This window comes from Microcaecilia unicolor, chromosome 4, assembly GCF_901765095.1.
Source record: "Microcaecilia unicolor chromosome 4, aMicUni1.1, whole genome shotgun sequence".
NCBI lineage: Eukaryota > Metazoa > Chordata > Amphibia > Gymnophiona > Siphonopidae > Microcaecilia > Microcaecilia unicolor.
In genome coordinates, this window is record NC_044034.1 from 172,145,770 (window position 1) to 172,167,414 (window position 21,645).

The 21,645-nt window shown below is 42.5% G+C and overlaps 1 protein-coding gene across 2 annotated transcripts in view; it reads right to left on the reverse strand.

The window, feature by feature from the left end:
* PARVA (parvin alpha) overlaps window positions 1-21,645 on the reverse strand; it is a 137,319-nt gene that overhangs the window by 17,266 nt on the left and 98,408 nt on the right. For both annotated transcript variants that reach the window (XM_030200973.1, XM_030200974.1), the window contains exons 5-9: window positions 19,791-19,931; window positions 15,686-15,801; window positions 11,544-11,602; window positions 5,864-5,883; window positions 4,759-4,820 (exon numbers count right to left, since the gene is read on the reverse strand). In XM_030200973.1, coding sequence (XP_030056833.1) covers window positions 4,759-4,820; window positions 5,864-5,883; window positions 11,544-11,602; window positions 15,686-15,801; window positions 19,791-19,931 — 398 coding nt within the window. The remainder of the gene's footprint in view (window positions 1-4,758; window positions 4,821-5,863; window positions 5,884-11,543; window positions 11,603-15,685; window positions 15,802-19,790; window positions 19,932-21,645) is intronic.

The following is a 21,645-nucleotide window of genomic DNA, read 5'->3' on the forward strand; positions in this document are numbered from 1 at the left end:
ATACGCCAGGCCCCCTCCCTACCCATCTTCAAATCATTGCTCAAAGCCCACCTCTTCAATGTCGCTTTCGGCACCTAATCACAACACCTCTACTCAGGAAATCTAGACTACCCCAACTTGACATTTCGTCCTTTAGATTGTAAGCTCTTCTGAGCAGGGACCGTCCTTAGTTATTAATTTGTACAGCGCTGCGTAACCCTAGTAGCGCTCTAGAAATGTTAAGTAGTAGTAGTAGGATAAGGGCTTCCACTCCAGTGACGTAGCCAAGGGTGGGCCTAGGTGGGCCCAGGCCCACCCACTTTGGGCTTAGGCCCATCCAGTAGCAGTACACCTATGATATGGCTGGCAGGCATTCTTCCCAAGCCCCACCAGCCGAAAACTTCCAACAACTGTCCCTCCTGCATACCTTGTAAATAGATCTTCACCTGCAACAAGTAGTGACTGATACATGCTGTAGGGCCAACATGAGCAGTGTGTATTAGTTGCTGCTCGCTGCCTGTGAAAATCTATTTAAAAGGTATGCAGGGGGGGGGGGGGGGGTTGTTTGAGAGACCATATGGTATACAGGCGAGAGAGGGAGAGACCAAATCACTTGTGGGACAAGGCGGAGTTCTTCTGCCCATCTTGGGCCCAGGCCCACCCAAAATTGGGTAGCTGGCTACGCCCCTGTTCCACACTAACCCGGCAGAAATTATTTTCAATATTTAGTGCCAGAAATGGTATGCACTGGGTTGGAACTACCTCCGACACCCACATTGGACTGGCAGTGGCTCCAGGTTGCTACACAGCAGCCCTTTAGTAAAAGGGCCCCTAAGATAGCTAAGTCCATCTTTTCTAGTTTTGCGATTCTATACCGGAACTTTCTTCCTACTAGTATCAGAACTCTTTATTTATCATGTCATAGGAAACATAAGACTTTTTTGTTTCTGTAAAGTTGATTGTTTCACTATCTTAATGTACCGTTGACTGTTTGATTGTACGCTGTAAACTGAGATGGACCCCATTTTTGTAGCGGTATATAAGAAGTGTATTAGATTAGATAAGCTCCTAGTCTTCCCAATCACTTCAAAATCTCTTTCCTGTTTCATACATTTAAATTTCACTTAATTTTGACAGTCTTACATTTTATGTAGTCATGAAATTAGATCCTTAGCCTTAGGAATTTCTGCTATCCTTTTTTTTTCAAATGCTTCTGTCTTGATATCTATAATTTTTTAAATATACAGGGGCCCTTTTACTAAGGCACGCCCAAAAGTGGCCTGCGCTGGTGTAGGCGCGTGTTTTGGACGCAGGCTGGTCCACTTGCTGAGGGCACTTGGTCAAAAGGGGATTTTTTTAATGTTCCGGAAAATGGACATGCGGCAAAATGAAAACCAGTGAGTGTCCATTTTTGGCCTGAGACTTTAACACCACCCATTGACTTAGTGGGTGGCGTTAACCAGGCTGTAAGTGTGCAGCATGCGCCAACTGCCGATTACCACTGGGTAATGACCCTGTCCTAGAAAATATTTTCTACCACGTGTTTTGGGTGCACGCCAAAAATGGAATTACCACCTGGGGAACACGGTAGCTGACATGCGTTGGACGCGCATAGGTGCCTACGCGGCTTTGTAAAAGGACCCCACAATGACCTGTATATGCAGAGCATATACAAAAACATGGACTGATGAGACAAAGTCAGCACGGATTTAGTGAAGGGAAGTCTTGCCTCACCAATCTAATGCATTTTTTTGAGGGGGTAAGCAAACATGTGGACAATGGGGAGCCGGTTGATATTGTATATCTGGATTTTCAGAAGGCGTTTGACAAAGTGCCGCACGAAAGACTCCTGAAGAAATTGCAGAGTCATGGAATCGGAGGTAGGGTATTATTATGGATTAAGAACTGGTTGAAAGATAGGAAGCAGAGAGTAGGATTGCGTGGCCAGTATTCTCAGTGGAGGAGGGTAGTTAGTGGGGTCCCGCAGGGGTCTGTGCTGGGTCCGTTGCTTTTTAATGTATTTATAAATGACCTAGAGATGGGAATAACTAGTGAGGTAATTAAATTCGCCGATGACACAAAATTATTCAGGGTCGTCAAGTCGCAGGAGGAATGTGAACGATTACAGGAGGACCTTGCGAGACTGGGAGAATGGGCGTGCAAGTGGCAGATGAAGTTCAATGTTGACAAGTGCAAAGTGATGCATGTGGGTAAGAGGTACCCGAATTATAGCTACGTCTTGCAAGGTTCCGCGTTAGGAGTTACGGATCAAGAAAGGGATCTGGGTGTCGTCGTCGATGATACGCTGAAACCTTCTGCTCAGTGTGCTGCTGCGGCTAGGAAAGCGAATGGAATGTTGGGTGTTATTAAGAAGGGTATGGAGTCCAGGTGTGCGGATGTTATAATGCCGTTGTATCGCTCCATGGTGCGACCGCACCTGGAGTATTGTGTTCAGTACTGGTCTCCGTATCTCAAAAAAGATATAGTAGAATTGGAAAAGGTACAGCGAAGGGCGACGAAAATGATAGTGGGGATGGGACGACTTTCCTATGAAGAGAGGCTGAGAAGGCTAGGGCTTTTCAGCTTGGAGAAGAGACGGCTGAGGGGAGATATGATAGAAGTGTATAAAATAATGAGTGGAATGGATCGGGTAGATGTGAAGCGACTGTTCACGCTATCCAAAAATACTAGGACTAGAGGGCATGAGTTGAAGCTACAGTGTGGTAAATTTAAAACGAATCGGAGAAAATTCTTCTTCACCCAACGTGTAATTAGACTCTGGAATTCATTGCCGGAGAACGTGGTACGGGCGGTTAGCTTGACGGAGTTTAAAAAGGGGTTAGATAGATTCCTAAAGGACAAGTCCATAGACCGCTATTAAATGGACTGGAAAAATTCCTCATTTTTAGGTATAACTTGTCTGGAATGTTTTTACGTTTGGGGAGCGTGCCAGGTGCCCTTGACCTGGATTGGCCACTGTCGGTGACAGGATGCTGGGCTAGATGGACCTTTGGTCTTTCCCAGTATGGCACTACTTATGTACTTATGTACTTATGTACCTGTATTTTGGGATCCTGTTTCTCCCCTTTGATGTATCTAATCTCTACACTTATAGGAAAAAAAGAAAAGAAAGTACATGAAATAAAAGCCATTAGCAGGGCTGGTGCAAGAAACGAAGAAAAAGGGTGAGCAGTAAGCTTGAGGGGATGCCATGCTGTAAGGGAGGAATGGTTCCGAAAGTGACCTTAAGTTGGGTTCCATTTTGTCTAGCAATTTATTCTACTTTTATAAAAAGTTTATGAAGATACCTACATTCCTTCCTTATCATTTTCCATTTCAACCACTGGGTCTTCTCCTACTAAATTAGTTCACACAATATATTGGCTTCATATCAAATGCAGTGATTATAAATGCATAAACCAGCGTTTCCCAAACTGTGCGCCACGGTACCCCAGTGAGCCACGGCGAACTCACAGAGGTGCCGTAGGGCAGATGGGAGATCACACACCGAGTGTCAGAACAAGTTGAAGGGGTGCTGCCATGGGCACCCCCCCCCCCCAGTTGGTGCGGTATCGTTCACCTTCCTCTTTCCACCCCCCCCACCCCACCCGCTCGCTGAAGGCTGCTGGCCACGATGTAAGTGCTGCCTTCAGCCTGCCCCCATAGACTTCTTTATACAGCATCCGGCCCACGCAGGAACAGGAACAGTCTGTACAAAAAAGGCTTCTGGAGCAGGCTGAAGGCAGCGCTTACACATCGCTGCTGATGCCGGCGGCCTGGAAGTTTGGAGGCCTGCTTCCGCTCGCTACTCAGCTCTCAGGGAGGGAGGCCGGGGCTGTGGGACATCATGTTGACTCCCTCCTATGCTCAGCTCCGGGCTCATCTTCATCTCCTCTCCCCAGCTAAGCTCTGGTGGTAAGTGGGAGAGATACAGCACAGGGGTAAAATCTTATATACATATGGGTCAAGGGGAGGGGGAGATGCTGTATGGAGAGGGAGAAATGTTGGACACAGGGGTGAAGGGAGAGATGGTGCATGGGGGAGAGAGGGAGAAATACTGGACATGATGTGTGGTGGGAGGGTAGAGATCTGTGTGGCTGGGGGTGGGGTGCCACAAAAAATTGTTCAGACACTAAGGGTGCTGTGAACCAAAAATGTTTGGGAGCCACTGACCTAAACAAATACCAACTGTAATGAAACAAACATTAAAAAAAAAAAAACCCTAGATTTTTGAAGACCAGTAGCCTGATATTAGTTTATAGTTTTGGCTGTATTTGGGGGGTAATTCAATAATTGGGTGCAGTTTATGTTGTCTATTTTAAGCCAGTTCTATAAAGAAAAGCAGGTGCCTACTATAACATGAAGCCCAAGTGGCTGAAAATGCGCTTAAACATAAGGAGCAATCACTCACAGCAGCCCTATAACTGGTATAAATGCCCTGCCCCTAGGTGTGTGCTATAATGTGCATAAATTATAGTATTCAATAATTTATACGTGTACTTGTGTGTCCTATGTATGCTCCACCCAAACTCTGTCCATGAACACGCCTACCAGCAAAGCAGGTGCCATCAAGTCATACCCTAGTCAGTATTCTATAAGGGGTCATTTACATATAAAGTACACACTTACATGCATAATGAACTAGTACACTGCTGTTCACGTGCATTTTTGTCACCTACAACTTGGCGGCTCTTTAAAGAATTACCCTCATTAATGTCCATTTTGTACTTTGAATTGTCTCATTTTATTTCATCATTATATAAAATAACACTTTCCAACCTTTTTGACGACATTAAGCTTGTCCGGAGCATGATCAAACAGTGTGTCAAATGCATCCCTTTCTGGAAAAAAGAAACCCCACAAAACACATTTACCATATCCCAGATATTGCAACTATACAGAATTCGTACTTTACTATGTACCAAACTGGTAAAGGTCTGGAAACTACATGAAAATTATTTCTTCTTGGAAAGAGTGGCGAAAGTATGGGAGTGGATTCTCAGGGGGTCTTTTACTAAGCTGCAGTAGTGTTTTTAGCTCACAGCAGAAATCAGCTAGTGGTAAATGCCGAGATGCCCATAGAAATACAATGGGCATCTCGGTGTTCACCGCCAGCTGATTTCTACCATGAGCTAAAAATGTTACCGCAGCTTAGTAAAAGACTCCCTCAATGCAGCAGCTGAAGACACAAATGGTACATAACTTTATCAGAAGAGCTGCCTCTGACAGTGGTGTGAATCAATGATGTCCAACCATTTAGATGTTACAATCAATGCTAAACATGTTTTGGCATTACCATTCCTACAGCAGTGGCACAGTTAACACTGAGCTTGAAGAGCTCAATATAGGCAACCTTTGAAGTACTGAGCACTCTCTGTTAAGGTATGATATGTGTCCTAGCAGCAGTGTTTAATGGTGCCCTTGAAGCAGGCGTTGTAATGATGAAACATGCTGGGCATCATTGATTCACACTGCTATCAGAGGTTGCTCTTCATAATGTTGTGGACATCTACGGTTACTGGTTGGTGTTGGTTCTCTTGCTTTTGGACCAGAGACGCAAATGGTAACAGAATTCAAGAAAGCCTATAATAAGCACAGCCTAGAGACTGGCTGGGGTCTACAGCACTACACCAGGAATGAAATTATGCAAAGTGGATGACCCTTCTGAACCTTATCTGTTGTTGTATTCTATGTTTCTAAGACATGCATCTGATTTCTATTAATGCTATTCTTCTAGTACTGGCTCTTGAGTCTTAAGACATCTTCAGATTCTGACCTTAATGGCACAATTTCTTCTAAATACGGTAACAAACTAAGCACAAATACATTCCAATTTATAGACTGAGGGATAGGATCATTATGATAAAAAAATAAAGCAACTTACCGTGCCTTCCTGACAAGGCCCTGTGGTACAAAAAAGTAAGAAAAGTACATCATTACCTATTAAGCAGGTCAGGGGAGTTTCTTCAGTTTTTATCCCAGGATGATCCAGTAACCATTACACAGACTCTTGCGATGTCCTATATTGGCTATGTTTATTTGTGCCTATCTTAAAACAGTTAACAACATTAGGGCTCATATAGAGGGGCATAATCGAACGCGAACGCCCATCTCCATGGGCGTCTATGTCCGAAAACGGGTACGTGAAGAAGCGGGACAGACCGTATTTAAAAAAAAAAAAAATGGGTGTCCATCTTTTGTTTCGAAAATACGGTTTGGACGGACCAAATGCCATGGATTTGGTCCTTTCTGAGCTGGGCGGGGTTTTTTTTTTTTTGCGATAATGGAAAATAAAAACGTCCAGCTCAGAAACGTCCTAATCCAAGCCATTTGGTCATGGGAGGGACAAATGTACAACACTGCCATAGCTCTTAGGGGTGAAGGGGGCAACTACATGTGGGTACAGTGGGTTTCAGAGGCCTCCCATTTACCACCACAAGTGTTCCAGTTGGGGGGGGGGATGGGCCTGGGTCTGCCTGCCTGAAGTGCACTGCAGTACCCACTAAAAGTGCTCCAGGGACAGGGCTTGTTGCTGCTGTATAACCTTGGCACACCAGTTGACACCTGAAGACTAATCTCGCTGAAAACATCCTTTATTTGAATAAGCACGTTTACTCACAGTTAACTGCAGATCAGAGGTTGTGCTCCACTGGCAACGAGTCTCGCAGTAGGTCCGAGCTGGCAGAATGGTGTACAATGCCCTCTTTCAGCAACATTGAAGGTAAGAACTAAGTGCTATAACGTGGCTAACACATGAACAGGATCTAAAACTGGCTTACAAAAATGGCCACTACCTCATGGACTACTGGAAACAAAACAGGGCACACTCTGACCCAGTGAGCAGAGGGAAAAGCACCATGGGAGTATGCCTACCAACTACCAACATCGTGAGCATTTAACACAAGCTAGTGGAATCACGGAGCCCAATACCCTACATCCACCACAATGCATTGCTGATGTGACTCTGCAGTACCCTTAACAGAAAAGGTGTCACACTCACCCGAGACCCACATCAGAACCAGGGAAAGGCTGTCAGAGGATAGAACACATTCTGCTGTCATGGAGGTGGGTACGGAATTTGAGGCTGGCATACAGGCTGGCAAAAAAAGTTTGTAAAGTGGGGTTTTTTTTGGTGGGAGGGGGTTAGTGACCACTGGGGGAGTCAGGGCAGGTGATCCCCGATTCCCTCCAGTGGTCATCTGGTCAGTTGGGGCACTGTTTTGGTAAAAAAAGACCTCAAATCGCGGTAAAAACGCCTTTTTTTCCCCGATTATCAGCTAAAGACGCCCATCTCTCGGCCGATAACCATGCCCCAGTTCCGCCTTCGCCACGCCTCCGACACGCCCCCGTCAACTTTATTTGTTCCTGCGACGGAGTGCAGTTGAAGACGCCCAAAATCGGCTTTCGATTATACCGATTTGGGCGCCCACGAGAGAAAGACGTCCATCTCCCGATTTAGGTCGGAATATGGGCGTTTTTCTCTTTCGATTATAAGGTGGATAGCGTACCAGCTGCTAGACTGATGGCAGTGCTGAGGAGGTACAACCACCTCAAGCCATAACATAAGAACAAAAGTGTTGCCATACTGGGATACACCAAAGGTCCATCAAGCCCTGTATCCTGTTTCCAACAGTGGTCAATCTAGGTCACAAGTGCCTGGCAAGATCCCAGAATAGTAAAACAGATTTTATGCTATTTATCCTAGAAATAAGCAGTGGATTTTCCAATCTTAATAATGGCTTATGGAGGGCTTTTTTTTTAAAGACATTATCCAAATCTTTTTTAAACCCTGCTAACCTAACTTCTTTTACCAAATTCTCTGGCAACAAATTCCATGGTTTAATTACATATTGACTGAAGAAATATTTTCTCTGGTTTGTTTTAAATTTACTACTTAGTAGCTTCATTGAGTGCTCCCTAGGCCTAGTATTTTTGGAAAGACTAAGCAAGCGATTCACACTACCCATTCCACACCATTTTTATAGATCTCTATCATATCTCCCCTCAACCATCTCATCTCCAAGGTGAACAGCCATAGCTACTTTAGTCTTTCCACATAGGGAAATCATTCCATTCCCTTTTTAATTTTTGTCACCCTTCTCTGTACCTTTTCTAATTCTGCTATATCTTTTTTGAGATGTGGTAACCAAAATTGCACATAGTATTTGAGGTGAAGTCGTACTATGGAGTGATACAAAGGCATAACATTCTCATTGTTGAATTCCATTCCTTTCCTAATAAATTCCAAACATTCAATTTGCTTTCTTAGCCACTGTTGCACACTGAGCATAGGGTTTCAACACATCATCAACGATGACACCTGATCCTTTTCCTGGTCGGTGACTCATAATATGGAACATTGCATCATGTAGCTATAGTTTGGGTTCCTCTTTCCCACATGCATCACTTTGCACTTGCTCACATTAAACGTCATCTACCATTTGGATGCCCAGTCTCCCAGTCTCCTCTTGCAATCTTTCACAATCCTCTTGCGAATTAATAACTTTCACCCCCTTTATCAAAGCTGGACTGTGTCGACTTTACCACACCTGCAGCTGCTAACGCGGCTTTGTAAAAGGAGAGATTTGTGTCATCAGCAAATTGAATTACCTCACTAGTTATTCCCATCTCTACATCATTTATAAATATATTAAAAAGCAGCGGAACAGACCCTTGGGGAACCCCACTATCTACCCGACTCCATTGAGAATACTGACCATTTAACCCTACTCTCTGTTTTCTATCTTTTAACCAGTTCTTAATCCACAATAGCACACTACCTCCTATCCCATGACTTTCTAATTTCCTCAGGAGTCTTTCATGAGGTAATTTGTCAAATGCCCTTTGAAAATCCATATACACAATATTGACCAGCTCACCTTTATCTTTTTATGAAAATTTTACACTGAACTGTTAACATTTGTGAGCCAATTTAAAATTTTGTCTATGACTTTTTAAAGCTTTACAAGGCCTTGACCATTGTTATTTATATAACAAGTTGTCCTTTTAGGCTCCAAAACATCAGTTATGAAAGTCTCAAAAATTTTTTCTTTTCTCTTACATGTTCCAGGACCGAGTATACTAAAATTGGTAAAGTCTAGAGATCAAGTATTTTCTACTATTACACTTTGACTGTGGAATAGTTTGTTGGATGTATTGCAATCCCAACAGGAGTAGTTATGTTTTAGAAACAAATTAACAGATTAAAATGTGGTTAAGATAAAAATCTGAACAGTCCCTCAAAATTAAAAGGTTTTAAAACAAGGCACATATGTACTATACTGATTTTGTTAACTTTATCTTTATTTATTTATAGTTTACTTATTTATTACCTGTCTATAACTAGGCGGGGTACAATGAAAACATACATTATCATAAAATGTTATACAAACATTTGCATCCCATATACATACAACCTATGACGCAGTCCACTACTACTGACCCAATACACAACATCAATGGCGTTTTATTTTTATTTTGGTTGTACATTGCCTTGAGTTTTTAGAGAATAGGCAATTTATAAATGTAATGAAATAAAGAATAAATGAGGTATATATTATCTATGGTATAAACTTTGCTTCAACAAAGTATACTATGGTATTGGAACATAGTGGGTGCTCCCCCTTCAAATGCATTAAAGGCCTGACTAAAACCTACTCCCATCCTGGAAAGATTAAATCATATTATTGTTTTTAGTATAACACTAACAGCGTATGCCGTGCTGTACAAATTAAAACACAAGAGTAATTAGAGAGATATGAAATTCTCAGCATGAAATTTGGGGTTGGGAGGAGACAGACGGCATGGAGGAATAGATCTAGAACATTCCTGTCTGAGAGCTTACTATCCTCAGAGTATATATTTAAACAGAAATTCTTTTTGGAAGCCTCCCGGAAATCTCCAAATAGGCAAGCACTTTAGCTGCATTTCTATTTCTTTCAGATGGTTTAGTTAGGACTGGCCCAGGGGCAGTATTGTCCAGACACTTCACACTCCATTACCTCAGGTAGCACTTACACTGCCAGCCCCCTGGGGCAAGGAATTGACTGCAGTACCTGAAGTTTAATAGGCCTTGAGCTGAAAATCCACAATAGTTAGGACTTTTAGGTATTTAGAAAACATCCATCAGACCTCTTCCGTTTTACTTTAATAGAGAACAACCATTAGATTTTTTTTTTTTAATGAAGACAATTTCTAATTTCCCTTTTCCCCATCAAACCCTAGCTGTGTGTGGGGTTTTAAGTGCTGTGATATCTGTTTTCTAGCCCAGGAAAAGTCTAAACTATTGGTTGAACAGGGATCTCCCCTCCACAAACACAACTAAAAATGACCAGAGATTTATTTATTTAAATAATTTAGCTTGAACTATAGAAAAGTAGCTGAAAGTGCTGTACAAAGCAGGATAAAACGGATCGTGATAAAACCTAATCCAAAGACATGTAAACAAAACACCAACCACCTCATTCTGTGGTCATTAAAGTTAGGAACCACTTGAGTGCGTAAGTTATGGAATATTAGCACTTATGAATATGACTGTTACAGTTATGTATGTAAGGGATAGATGGGCCTTAACTGGTATTCTATGAGTTTAGTGTGCAACCAAGGTGGTTTAATTGACAGGAGACAGTGGGAGTGTGCTTGGCCCATTATCTGGCCTGAAGCCTATAGGCAGAGCTTGCTGTCATATTGAGTAACCCAAAACAATAGCAAATGCTTATTAGAAATAAGGGCTACCTATATGTGGCTTGACGTGGACCAAGAGTTTGCTTTGCTTTGAGTGTATCACGATGGCAGCTATTGTTTCAGCCTTGTCATGTGACACCATCTCCTCTCAATTAAACCTCCTTGTGAGCAACTGACTTAGGGGCCCTTTATCTAAAGCTTAGCGTGTGCTAACAGATTTAGTGCATGCTAAATGCTAAGAAACCCATTTTATACCTACGGGCTTCTTAGCATTTAGCTTATGCTAAACTTTAGTAAAAGGGCCCATCAGTGTGTAGATGCAAGATGATCTCAGGTTCTGTCCCTACTGGCCTCTTTAACTGCCCCTCCTTGGGCTTGTGTGGGGCTTTTCTGACCTCCCTGTCTCCACGAGGCACATACTCCATCTTGCCACCACAGCACTTGTCCTTCTGCTCCCCTGAAGAGCACTCATCTTTTCACCTCATTCATTCTTTTTCATAAGATAGTGCACAAATCCAGCATCCCATCTCTGAACTGCTTTCATCTATTTAATCACCCTCCTACCTCTGCACCAAGCTTCCTTTCTTCAGATTTCTACTTCCATCCACCCTTGCAGCTCTCAAAACTACGAAACCTCTTGCCTTGGGGCATGAACTTCTGAACATCTACTGACTGAGTAAACTATCTACATTTATTCAATAAAGTACATTTTAGAAAAAGAAAAGAGACTTCTGGGTGTGCTGATGTGCCGAGGTTACACATCTTGGATATTAAAACCTTAATAATATTATGCTTTAAGAGGACTTGACAATCAGCAACTGGTTCACTTTATTTAAAAAAAATTCAGAATTAGGCCCCCGGCAGCAGTACTGCTCACTTACTCTGTGTTACCAGTGATTTCTTCTTGGATCTGGCGAGACTGAAGGATTCCTTCTCGCTTCTGCAAAAAAGAGTAAACAATATCTTGGTCATGTCATATATACATAAATTATAGATTATTTTCCTAGTATTTTACACCCAATGTAAAAATATACATCAAAGGACTCTAAACCCATAGAAATAATGGGGCTAAATTCAGAATTTGACCAAGCAAGATTATTTCATGCTGCCAAGAGTATTTATTTATCAACTTTATATTCTGTCTATCCAACATATCTAAGCGGGTTACAATGTACACTCATAAAAATAATACATAGACCAAACTAAAACATACTATACAATAAAACATACATCATCCTAAAAAATGACAGCAGAACACAGCACAGAATTATGTCACATCATTAACAAAATGCCTCACCAAACAAAGAAGTCTTCACCTGTTTTTTTTAAACGTCATCAATGAGGCAGTGGGATTTCTAGGTTGGCTGCCACCCAGGGCGGATCACTGCTGCGCACCCTCCCCCAGTGCATCACCCCCCCAACACATCATCACTCCCCCGGCACATCACTTCCACTCCCCCAAGCGCATTGCTCTTACCTCCTGGGGGGTGCAGGGAGCAGTCGCAAGGCTGTCGCCTCCGCTGATTCCCTGCCCCGGAACAGGAAGTAACGTCAGAGGGAGTAGGTAACCAGCAAAGCCGAAAGCTGCGCTGCTGCTCCATGCACTCCCTTGCAGCATGCACCCGGGGCGGACAGTCCCCCAACGTCCTACCCTTGGTACGTCACTGCAGTGAAACAATTTGATGAATCTCCAAAGGCAGTATATTCCACATAACTGCCTCGGAACAGGAAGTAACATCAGAGGGAGTGGGGAACCGGCAGAGCCGACAGCCGCACGGCTGCTCCCTGCACCCCTTTGCAGCATGCACCCAGGGCAGAACGCCCCCACCGTTCCACCCTTGGTATGCCACTGCAGTGAGGCAATTTAACAAATCTCCAAAGGCAGTATATTTCACATAACTGGCCCCACTACAAAAATTATTCGAGCACGAGTTTCAGCAAGATGAACTTGACAAATCCAAGGCATCTCCAAAAAAATACATCCCTGAGATCTGAAGTCCCTTAAAGGCTGATAGACCCTAAGGTTCTGAGTCATAGCTAAAGGGGCTTCAACAATGCAGAGCTTTAAAAACCAACATCAAAATTATAAAATTTGATGTGTCAAAAGATAGGCAACCATTGAAGCTTCTGCAACTGGGGAGTCGCATGTTCAACCCTATTTATACCCCCCGTTAACCGAACAGCAGAGTTTTGGGCTACCTGCAGTGCCCTCAAGGATTTTTGTGAAAGACCACAAAAGAGGGCACTGCAGTAGTCCAGATACGGTAAAACATAACTGTATTACTGATCGAAAATTCTCTATAGAAAGCAAGTCCTTGAGTCCTGCAACTAGCTGTATTTGGAAGATACAACTTTAATAACATCAGAATAACTACAGAACTTCCCCTTATACATATGTTATGTTTATTAAAACTTAATATACCACTTAACTTGAAAGACCAAAGTGGTTTACAAACATATACATTAAATATAAAATAAAAAAATATATATAATATTTAGGAACTCCATCATATTGATAGAAAGACCTAGACACACATACACAGAAGTCATTCAAAAACCTCATTCTTCTTGCAGAGAAATTACCATTCCACCGAGGCGCTAGTGCACTGTGCTGTTAATACCCAAGTCCACATTGAAGGCCTCGTTAATTCAAACATGTTTATTGAAAAAAGAAACAGAAACAAAATGGCAAGGACATAATTCCAATCCAAACAATTGCCAGAAAACACCATCGAGCAAGAAGACAGCAAACAGAAATAAAGCAAGAACAAACAACATCCTTGAAGCTATCAGAGAAAACCAAATTTTTGGAAAAGAAACACCCACCCTCGATATGGGAGGCAGGCTTAGACTCTTATAGCCTCTCCCCAATCCCACCCTGTCCCATAATACCCTAGAAAAGCCCCCCTCCCTCCCCCCCTGGTCCCAACCCAAATCTCTCTCCCCAACTGAGAACCTTATAGAGCTGTGGACTCAAAAGATAAAAAGCCCTCGCGAAAAAGCACTAGGAAACACTACTGCGCAGCCTGTTTAAAATAAGACTCTGAGCCCTTGGAGACAGAGACTGAACATATGCAGACCAAACCACCAGAAAACGCTGTGAGCACCTGTAGGTGAGATGAGCCTCTCTGGCTTCCCACAACATTAAGGCGTATAGCTGATTTCTCCACTGCCAGTGGGAGGGACCCACTGAAGCAATCCACTGTTGAAGGATGAATTTCTTCCTACCTTGAGAAAGAACAACTTAGGGCGTCTATCTCAGGTGCCCACATCCCCCTCGCAATGCAAAATCCAGGTTGCAAAACAGAGGGTAGACTAGAGCAATTGACGAAGGTAAGCTGCTATGTTGCCCCAAAAGGACACTATATGGGGACAAGCCCAAAAAGCATGATACAAGGTACTTTCATTTGTTCCACACTTTGCACAAGCTGGTGAGGTTGAAGGCCTCTTTAAACAAAACATACAAACACAAGGGTCAGTTCTAGAAACAGGGTGTGTTGTAGGACCCTATTCTATAAAGGTACATACGTGCCTATTTTCCTTTATACAGTACTAGCCTGACTAATATTAGGTGCGATGCCCATCATAGAGCTGGTGTGTTACGGCGTAATGTACAGTATTCTATACGTTACGTGTGTAAATTCAGATTCCGCCCCATGTACACCCTCTTGCATATATGTGCTATGCAAGTTTACTGTTTTACTGTACACCGCCATGAGTGAGTTCCTTCAAAAAGGCGGTAAATAAATCTTAATAAATAAATAAGTTATGTATATTGTTACAGAATAGCGTTTAGGTGGCATATATGCATGGAAGTGCGAAAGTATACATGTACATGCTTATTTTACTGGACTTGTTTTACAGTGTTGGGTACACCGGGCCTCAAAGCTATGGCCCGATACTCTTGGGTCAGAACTTAAAGGGGCCGCAGTGCCAATCTCATCCCCTCACATGCAAAACATTACCCCTAGCATTAGTAGAGAGAGACTACTACTAGGGACACTGTTTTGGATATGGCACTGGCACAGCAGGAGTGGACTGCAGATCAATCCTGCCCGCTAGGACCACCAGGTGCAGGGCCATTAGACCCTCGAGAATGGAGGGAGGTCAATAGGGAGGGATAGGGGTGTTGTGATCATCACCTTGGCTTGTTTTAAGTTTCTGCCTGGGAGCATCAAGCCGCACTTTTGAGGCCTGATGCTCTTGGGCTGCTGAAATATGCTGTTTCAGAGGTGGCTCACAAGCAGAGTTATTCATGTACCATGGGAGTCAGTAACCTGCAATCCTGAGATACTGCAGATTGCTGACTCCCAGGGTAAATCAATGTGTAGTAAAAGCATGCCTTTTACCATACCTTGATAACTTTCCCCTTATATTCATATACAGTTATGCGAGAGCCTGTTTCCAATATGTCAAATGTGCTTTATTAGCGGGAAATGCTTTGAAATTTTTTTTTTAATTACCCCCCTAGCACAACGTGCTTATTTTTACCACATTTTGGGCCAAGAGGCATTCCTCATGGCAGGTCTGAAATAGTACATGCACATTAATTACACACTTTTTTGTGGCAAACAAAGAAAAAAAATGTATCTGCACCAAAAGGAGGCACAAGTGTGTGCACAAGCAGATTTAACTTTGAAAATTTATGCAAAGCATGTGGACATGCAGGCTTTGCAGATGAGTGGACAGTATGAAAATCCTTCATCAGACTACCTGTTTTTCACTCTTAAAGTCTACTTGGATACAGCAAGTTGACAAAATAAAGTAAGGGCTTCCTCTCTCATGGCCGAGTGCGAAGAAATATGGAAATCTGAATCCCCCAGCTTCTATTTGCCATCCCAACCGCTCTAGAAAACTCCCAGCACACACACATACAACACAGCTGGCCTATTGTCCCTTGTTTTCTTGTATTTGCTGAAGTCACCTCAGTTGGTTGACATGCCCTCCCTTCCCCCACCCCCTTTTTAATACTGATTGATGAGATACTGAAAAACAACCGGGAGCCAATTTCACTTCTATTTACCTGAACAACAACAACTTGAATGGACACGTGATCTGGGAGTCTAATTGGTGCTCGAAAATACTGGGATAAAGCAACCAAAAGATGAAGGATAGCCACGATGCTTTTAGCATGAACAGCTGAAACAGAAAGATTAAATATTAAAAAAAATTTTTTACAAGAAGATGCAACTATCAATGTAATTATAGCAAATGGTTCTTCGACAGCAGGAGTTAGGCAAATTGCATGATCAGTTTGTTGCATATTTAATCTGCACCTTGCATTCTCTAACCTTGTAACAAAAAAGTGTGTCTGCTATCACACATTTTCTCCATGCAACGTCTGCTACTGTATTCTGGAGCCTTAGTGCCAAGGATTGCCACATCCCCTCCTATTTGGACATCTGATGCATCACAATAGCCAGAGACCCTCCCAATATTCTCAAGTCCATCAAAATGGATTTCACAAATAAATCAGAGGCCATCATTTTATCCTTTTCCAGAAAATATTAGTCACACCTCGGTGCTGAATATTATGTTCAGTTCTGGGCTACATATTATAGAAAATATGGCCAACTGGAACAGAGGAAGTAGAACAGGTGCTATGACCTAGGTTTTCAAGCTCTTAAAACAGGGCATAAAAACACCTACTTTCTACTGTACTTTAGAAGATAAGATAACTTGATTAAAAGGAGGAATGCTTTGGGAGGAAATTCAATACTACTACTACTACTTATCACTTCTATAGCGCTACAAGGCATACGCTGCGCTATACACCATACACAAAAAGACAGTCCCTGCTCAAAGAGCTCACAATCTAAATAGGACAGGCAAACAGACAGAACAACTAAGAGGTAAGGGAATTAAAGAGGTGGGGATAAAAGGGTACAGGGCAAGTGAGTCGTGGTTAGGAGTCAAAAGCAGCGCCAAAGAGGTGGGCCTTTAGCCTGGATTTGAAAACAACCAAAGCGGGGGGCTAGACGTACAGGCTCGGGAAGTCTATTCCAGGCGTGAGGTGCAGCGAGATAAAATGAACGGAGTCTGGAATTAGCAGTACAGGAGAAGGGGACAGACAAGAGAGATTAGTTAGTGAGGATCATCCTGGCACCTCTGTATTCTGTAAAGGGTGCTCTACACAGAATGACTTTGCAGAATATTAGCTTAGCATGCATTTCATGCCTAAAGAATTATGCCCACCAAACGGTGGTGTAAATGGTCACATCCACCTAATGGCAGTTAGACGCACAAGCACGGGTATTTTATAACATCGCACCTAATTTTGGGGAATGCCCCGTTGGAGTTGCATGCTATGAAATTTAGGCATCCACGTAATAGAATAGGGCACATAATTCCTAATTACTACCAATTAAGGTTCTTAACACTAATAATTGATTGCTATCATCTAATTAATTAGTTTACATTTGGATCTGTAATCCTTGTCCAAACTTGCACACCCAACTTTGGGCAACCTGCTACTACTATTACTACTAATCATTTCTACCAGACGTACACAGCACTGTACACATTATATGCAGGTACTTTCTCTGTTCCTAGGAGGCTCACATTCAAAATTTTTGTACCTGGGACAATGGAGGATTTAGTGACTTGCCCAAGGTCACAAGGAGCTGCAGTGGGAATTGCTCAGGTTGTCAGGATCAAAGCCTGCTGCACTAACCATTAGGCCACTCCTCCACTCCAGAATCTGGCAGTAAGCTCCTTTTTGGGAGGGAAAGCATTCAGAGTGATGCCGTTTGCTAAATCCTATGGTTTGAACTCAGTCATTATAAACCATGGAAACTGTCTTAGTTAAATATGTGGAAAAGAATATCACACTTGGTTATATTTTCTAAGTCTGCAGAAGTCTTTTGGCATTTCTTACCTCTCCCCTTTTCCTATGTTGTCAGGACAAAATTCATGGCTGTTTATGGTGCGGTGCCATGAATTTGCCTGGATAGAGGATAAGAGACCAGGGAAGCCACAACTCTCCTTAAAAGCAGAAGTGTGCCTGCACACGAGTGACTTGAGGGAAAGACAGGTAATACCAAAAGTCTGGACTCTGCCTTGTGAAATGTTCATAACCATACAGAAATGCATCTGACTCTACTGCATGTGCTTTAGTCATCTTCTAGGTAATCAATAGAAATAAAATAAAACATAGAACAGAAAATAAGAATAAACGTATTTAGTCCAATAAAAAAAGGTATCATCTTATTTTCTTTTCTATGTTTTATTTTATTTCTATTGATTATCTTTAAAAGTGGACTAACACGGATACAACATCTGTCAATCTCTAGGAAAGAGCTTCCCAAACTGTGGGTCAGGATTCTAAATGGGGTCATAGGGGTCACAAACTAGATAGTCTCTCCAAGGGTACATCATTATTCTGCACCTCCAGGGAATCACAATTTTATTTAGCTGCAACCATGGGGTCACATGCACAAAAAAGACTGGGAAGCACTGCCCTAGGACAAATTAGTCTACCCTGGCAGATGTTGAAATAAAAGCCTAAACAACTGGAATGACTCAGACATTCCTTATGAACTCTCCCACAACCCCTTCTCCTACTGACCAAGGTAGAGGTGTTATGTCAAAACACCTAAAAAAAAACAAAACTCTTCAAGAAATAGCAACTTAACAGCATCTGGGTTTAATCTGGAATATTTTTTGGACCTTGTGATTTTGCTGCCTCTCTTGGAGTTTTCCGCTCATTTGTGGACTTCCCTGGGGCAGTATTCCTTAAAGACTGTGCACAAATTACAACTTAGTATGGTTACATAAAGACCAATTTCCATCAATTTGCTAAACTAAGTGGTGAAATGACTCAGTGAGGCAAAATCTCTTCATGTTGTTCTGTCCAAGTGGTAACTATTTTGACAAACCAGACCATTTGTCTGGCAACTCAAGATTTAATCACTCATTACTCAGTACATCTGTTCCTTCAAGCACAGGAAAATATACCAGAGGAACAGAACAGAACATGTGCTACATATCATCACCCTTCCTTTAAATCTGGCCACTAGATTTGCTAAAGATTTTCTAGCATTTTGTTACTCCAAAAACATCTTTATGGATACAGCCTTTAATATATCAAACAACTATAACATTTGATTCTGATAAATTCTGTTAAAACACTGGTTGTTTTCCCTATATCCACCTCTGTTTAGTTTACTAATATTGTTTCTTTGACCAAATTAAGCCAAGTTAGTGTCACTACACAGAAAAAAAAAACTGTGTCTTATTTTGTATATGCACAAATAAAGTTTAACTACAATTTATGATATGTGTCTACTGCAGACACAGTGCAACATAACACTAGCAAGGAGATATTTCAGGCAAAGCATGGCACTCCCGATCTGTACCAGCTCTCTGTTTTACGGCAAATTAAGTTTAGGGTCTTGATCTTATTCTACAAGGCATTACATCATCTTGAACCTTCCTACTCGCCTAACTTATTGGTGTTCTACCAACCAGCCATGACTCTATAAGTCCTTTCAACAGGCCCTTCTACCAGTACCACCTGCAGTATAGGCAAGGTTTTCATTTTCAAGGCATGCTCCATCTTTGTGAAGGTCTAGCTCTTTTCTTAAGCCTTCCCATGAAGAAATTTGAGGCTGTTCAAGGGTTTGGGAGGGACTACTTTCTTTTAAGTTGTGCATTTGTAACATTTATTGCAGTGGCTCCCAAACTGAGGGTCGGGACTCCAAATAGGGTCATCGGAATAGGGGTGCTCCTCTGGACTTCCAATGTGACCTGTGCCCAATAGAGGCAGTCAGCATGATGTCTTGAGTCAGAAAATGCTCACAGCCCCTGCTCCTTCCTCCTGTGTGGGTGTTCTGTTAGACTGGAAATTTATACAGAGTACTGACATCTGTGAATGCACATTGATTCAAAGGACCTTGTGCCGACTGCTGTCACAGTTGCCGTCATGCTTTGGATAAGTGGAGGGAAGAAGTAGTGGATGATAGGGGAGTAGATGTTAACTATTTTGTTTTTCGTCATCATCTAAGGTCACTTGAATTTTTAAATAGGGTCATCTTGGAAACAAGTTTGGAAAGCATTGGGATCACCTAATAAAACAGTCATAAGTCATGGTATCCTAGTAAATACATATTAAATGAAAACACACTCACAGTCAACATTCCACTTGATATTTCTTGGAGAAAGCTTCAGAGTTTCATTGATCTTTTCCAGCACTGTCTGCAGTTTTTGCTTCTGAGCGATTTCAGACTGTGTAACTTCAGCAACGTTGAGCTTTTCCCCTTCAAGTTTTTCTGAATTAGTAATGGATGGGAAAAACACACAGACAGGATTTTAATAACATATATTTCATCAGAAGACTAGGATATACAGTGGTGGAAATAAGTATTTGATCCCTTGCTGATTTTGTAAGTTTGCCCACTGACAAAGACATGAGCAGCCCATAATTGAAGGGTAGGTTATTGGTAACAGTGAGAGATAGCACATCACAAATTAAATCCGGAAAATCACATTGTGGAAAGTATATGAATTTATTTGCATTCTGCAGAGGGAAATAAGTATTTGATCCCCCACCAACCAGTAAGAGATCTGGCCCCTACAGACCAGGTAGATGCTCCAAATCAACTCGTTACCTGCATGACAGACAGCTGTCGGCAATGGTCACCTGTATGAAAGACACCTGTCCACAGACTCAGTGAATCAGTCAGACTCTAACCTCTACAAAATGGCCAAGAGCAAGGAGCTGTCTAAGGATGTCAGGGACAAGATCATACACCTGCACAAGGCTGGAATGGGCTACAAAACCATCAGTAAGACGCTGGGCGAGAAGGAGACAACTGTTGGTGCCATAGTAAGAAAATGGAAGAAGTACAAAATGACTGTCAATCGACAAAGATCTGGGGCTCCACGCAAAATCTCACCTCGTGGGGTATCCTTGATCATGAGGAAGGTTAGAAATCAGCCTACAACTACAAGGGGGGAACTTGTCAATGATCTCAAGGCAGCTGGGACCACTGTCACCACGAAAACCATTGGTAACACATTACGACATAACGGATTGCAATCCTGCAGTGCCCGCAAGGTCCCCCTGCTCCGGAAGGCACATGTGACGGCCCGTCTGAAGTTTGCCAGTGAACACCTGGATGATGCCGAGAGTGATTGGGAGAAGGTGCTGTGGTCAGATGAGACAAAAATTGAGCTCTTTGGCATGAACTCAACTCGCCGTGTTTGGAGGAAGAGAAATGCTGCCTATGACCCAAAGAACACCGTCCCCACTGTCAAGCATGGAGGTGGAAATGTTATGTTTTGGGGGTGTTTCTCTGCTAAGGGCACAGGACTACTTCACCGCATCAATGGGAGAATGGATGGGGCCATGTACCGTACAATTCTGAGTGACAACCTCCTTCCCTCCGCCAGGGCCTTAAAAATGGGTCGTGGCTGGGTCTTCCAGCACAACAATGACCCAAAACATAAAGCCAAGGCAACAAAGGAGTGGCTCAGGAAGAAGCACATTAGGGTCATGGAGTGGCCTAGCCAGTCACCAGACCTTAATCCCATTGAAAACTTATGGAGGGAGCTGAAGCTGCGAGTTGCCAAGCGACAGCCCAGAACTCTTAATGATTTAGAGATGATCTGCAAAGAGGAGTGGACCAAAATTCCTCCTGACATGTGTGCAAACCTCATCATCAACTACAGAAGACGTCTGACCGCTGTGCTTGCCAACAAGGGTTTTGCCACCAAGTATTAGGTCTTGTTTGCCAGAGGGATTAAATACTTATTTCCCTCTGCAGAATGCAAATAAATTCATATACTTTCCACAATGTGATTTTCCGGCTTTAATTTGTGATGTGCTATCTCTCACTGTTACCAATAACCTACCCTTCAATTATGGGCTGCTCATGTCTTTGTCAGTGGGCAAACTTACAAAATCAGCAAGGGATCAAATACTTATTTCCACCACTGTATAGAATAAGATAGAGGGCTGGGTTTTCCATTCATTTGAGTTTG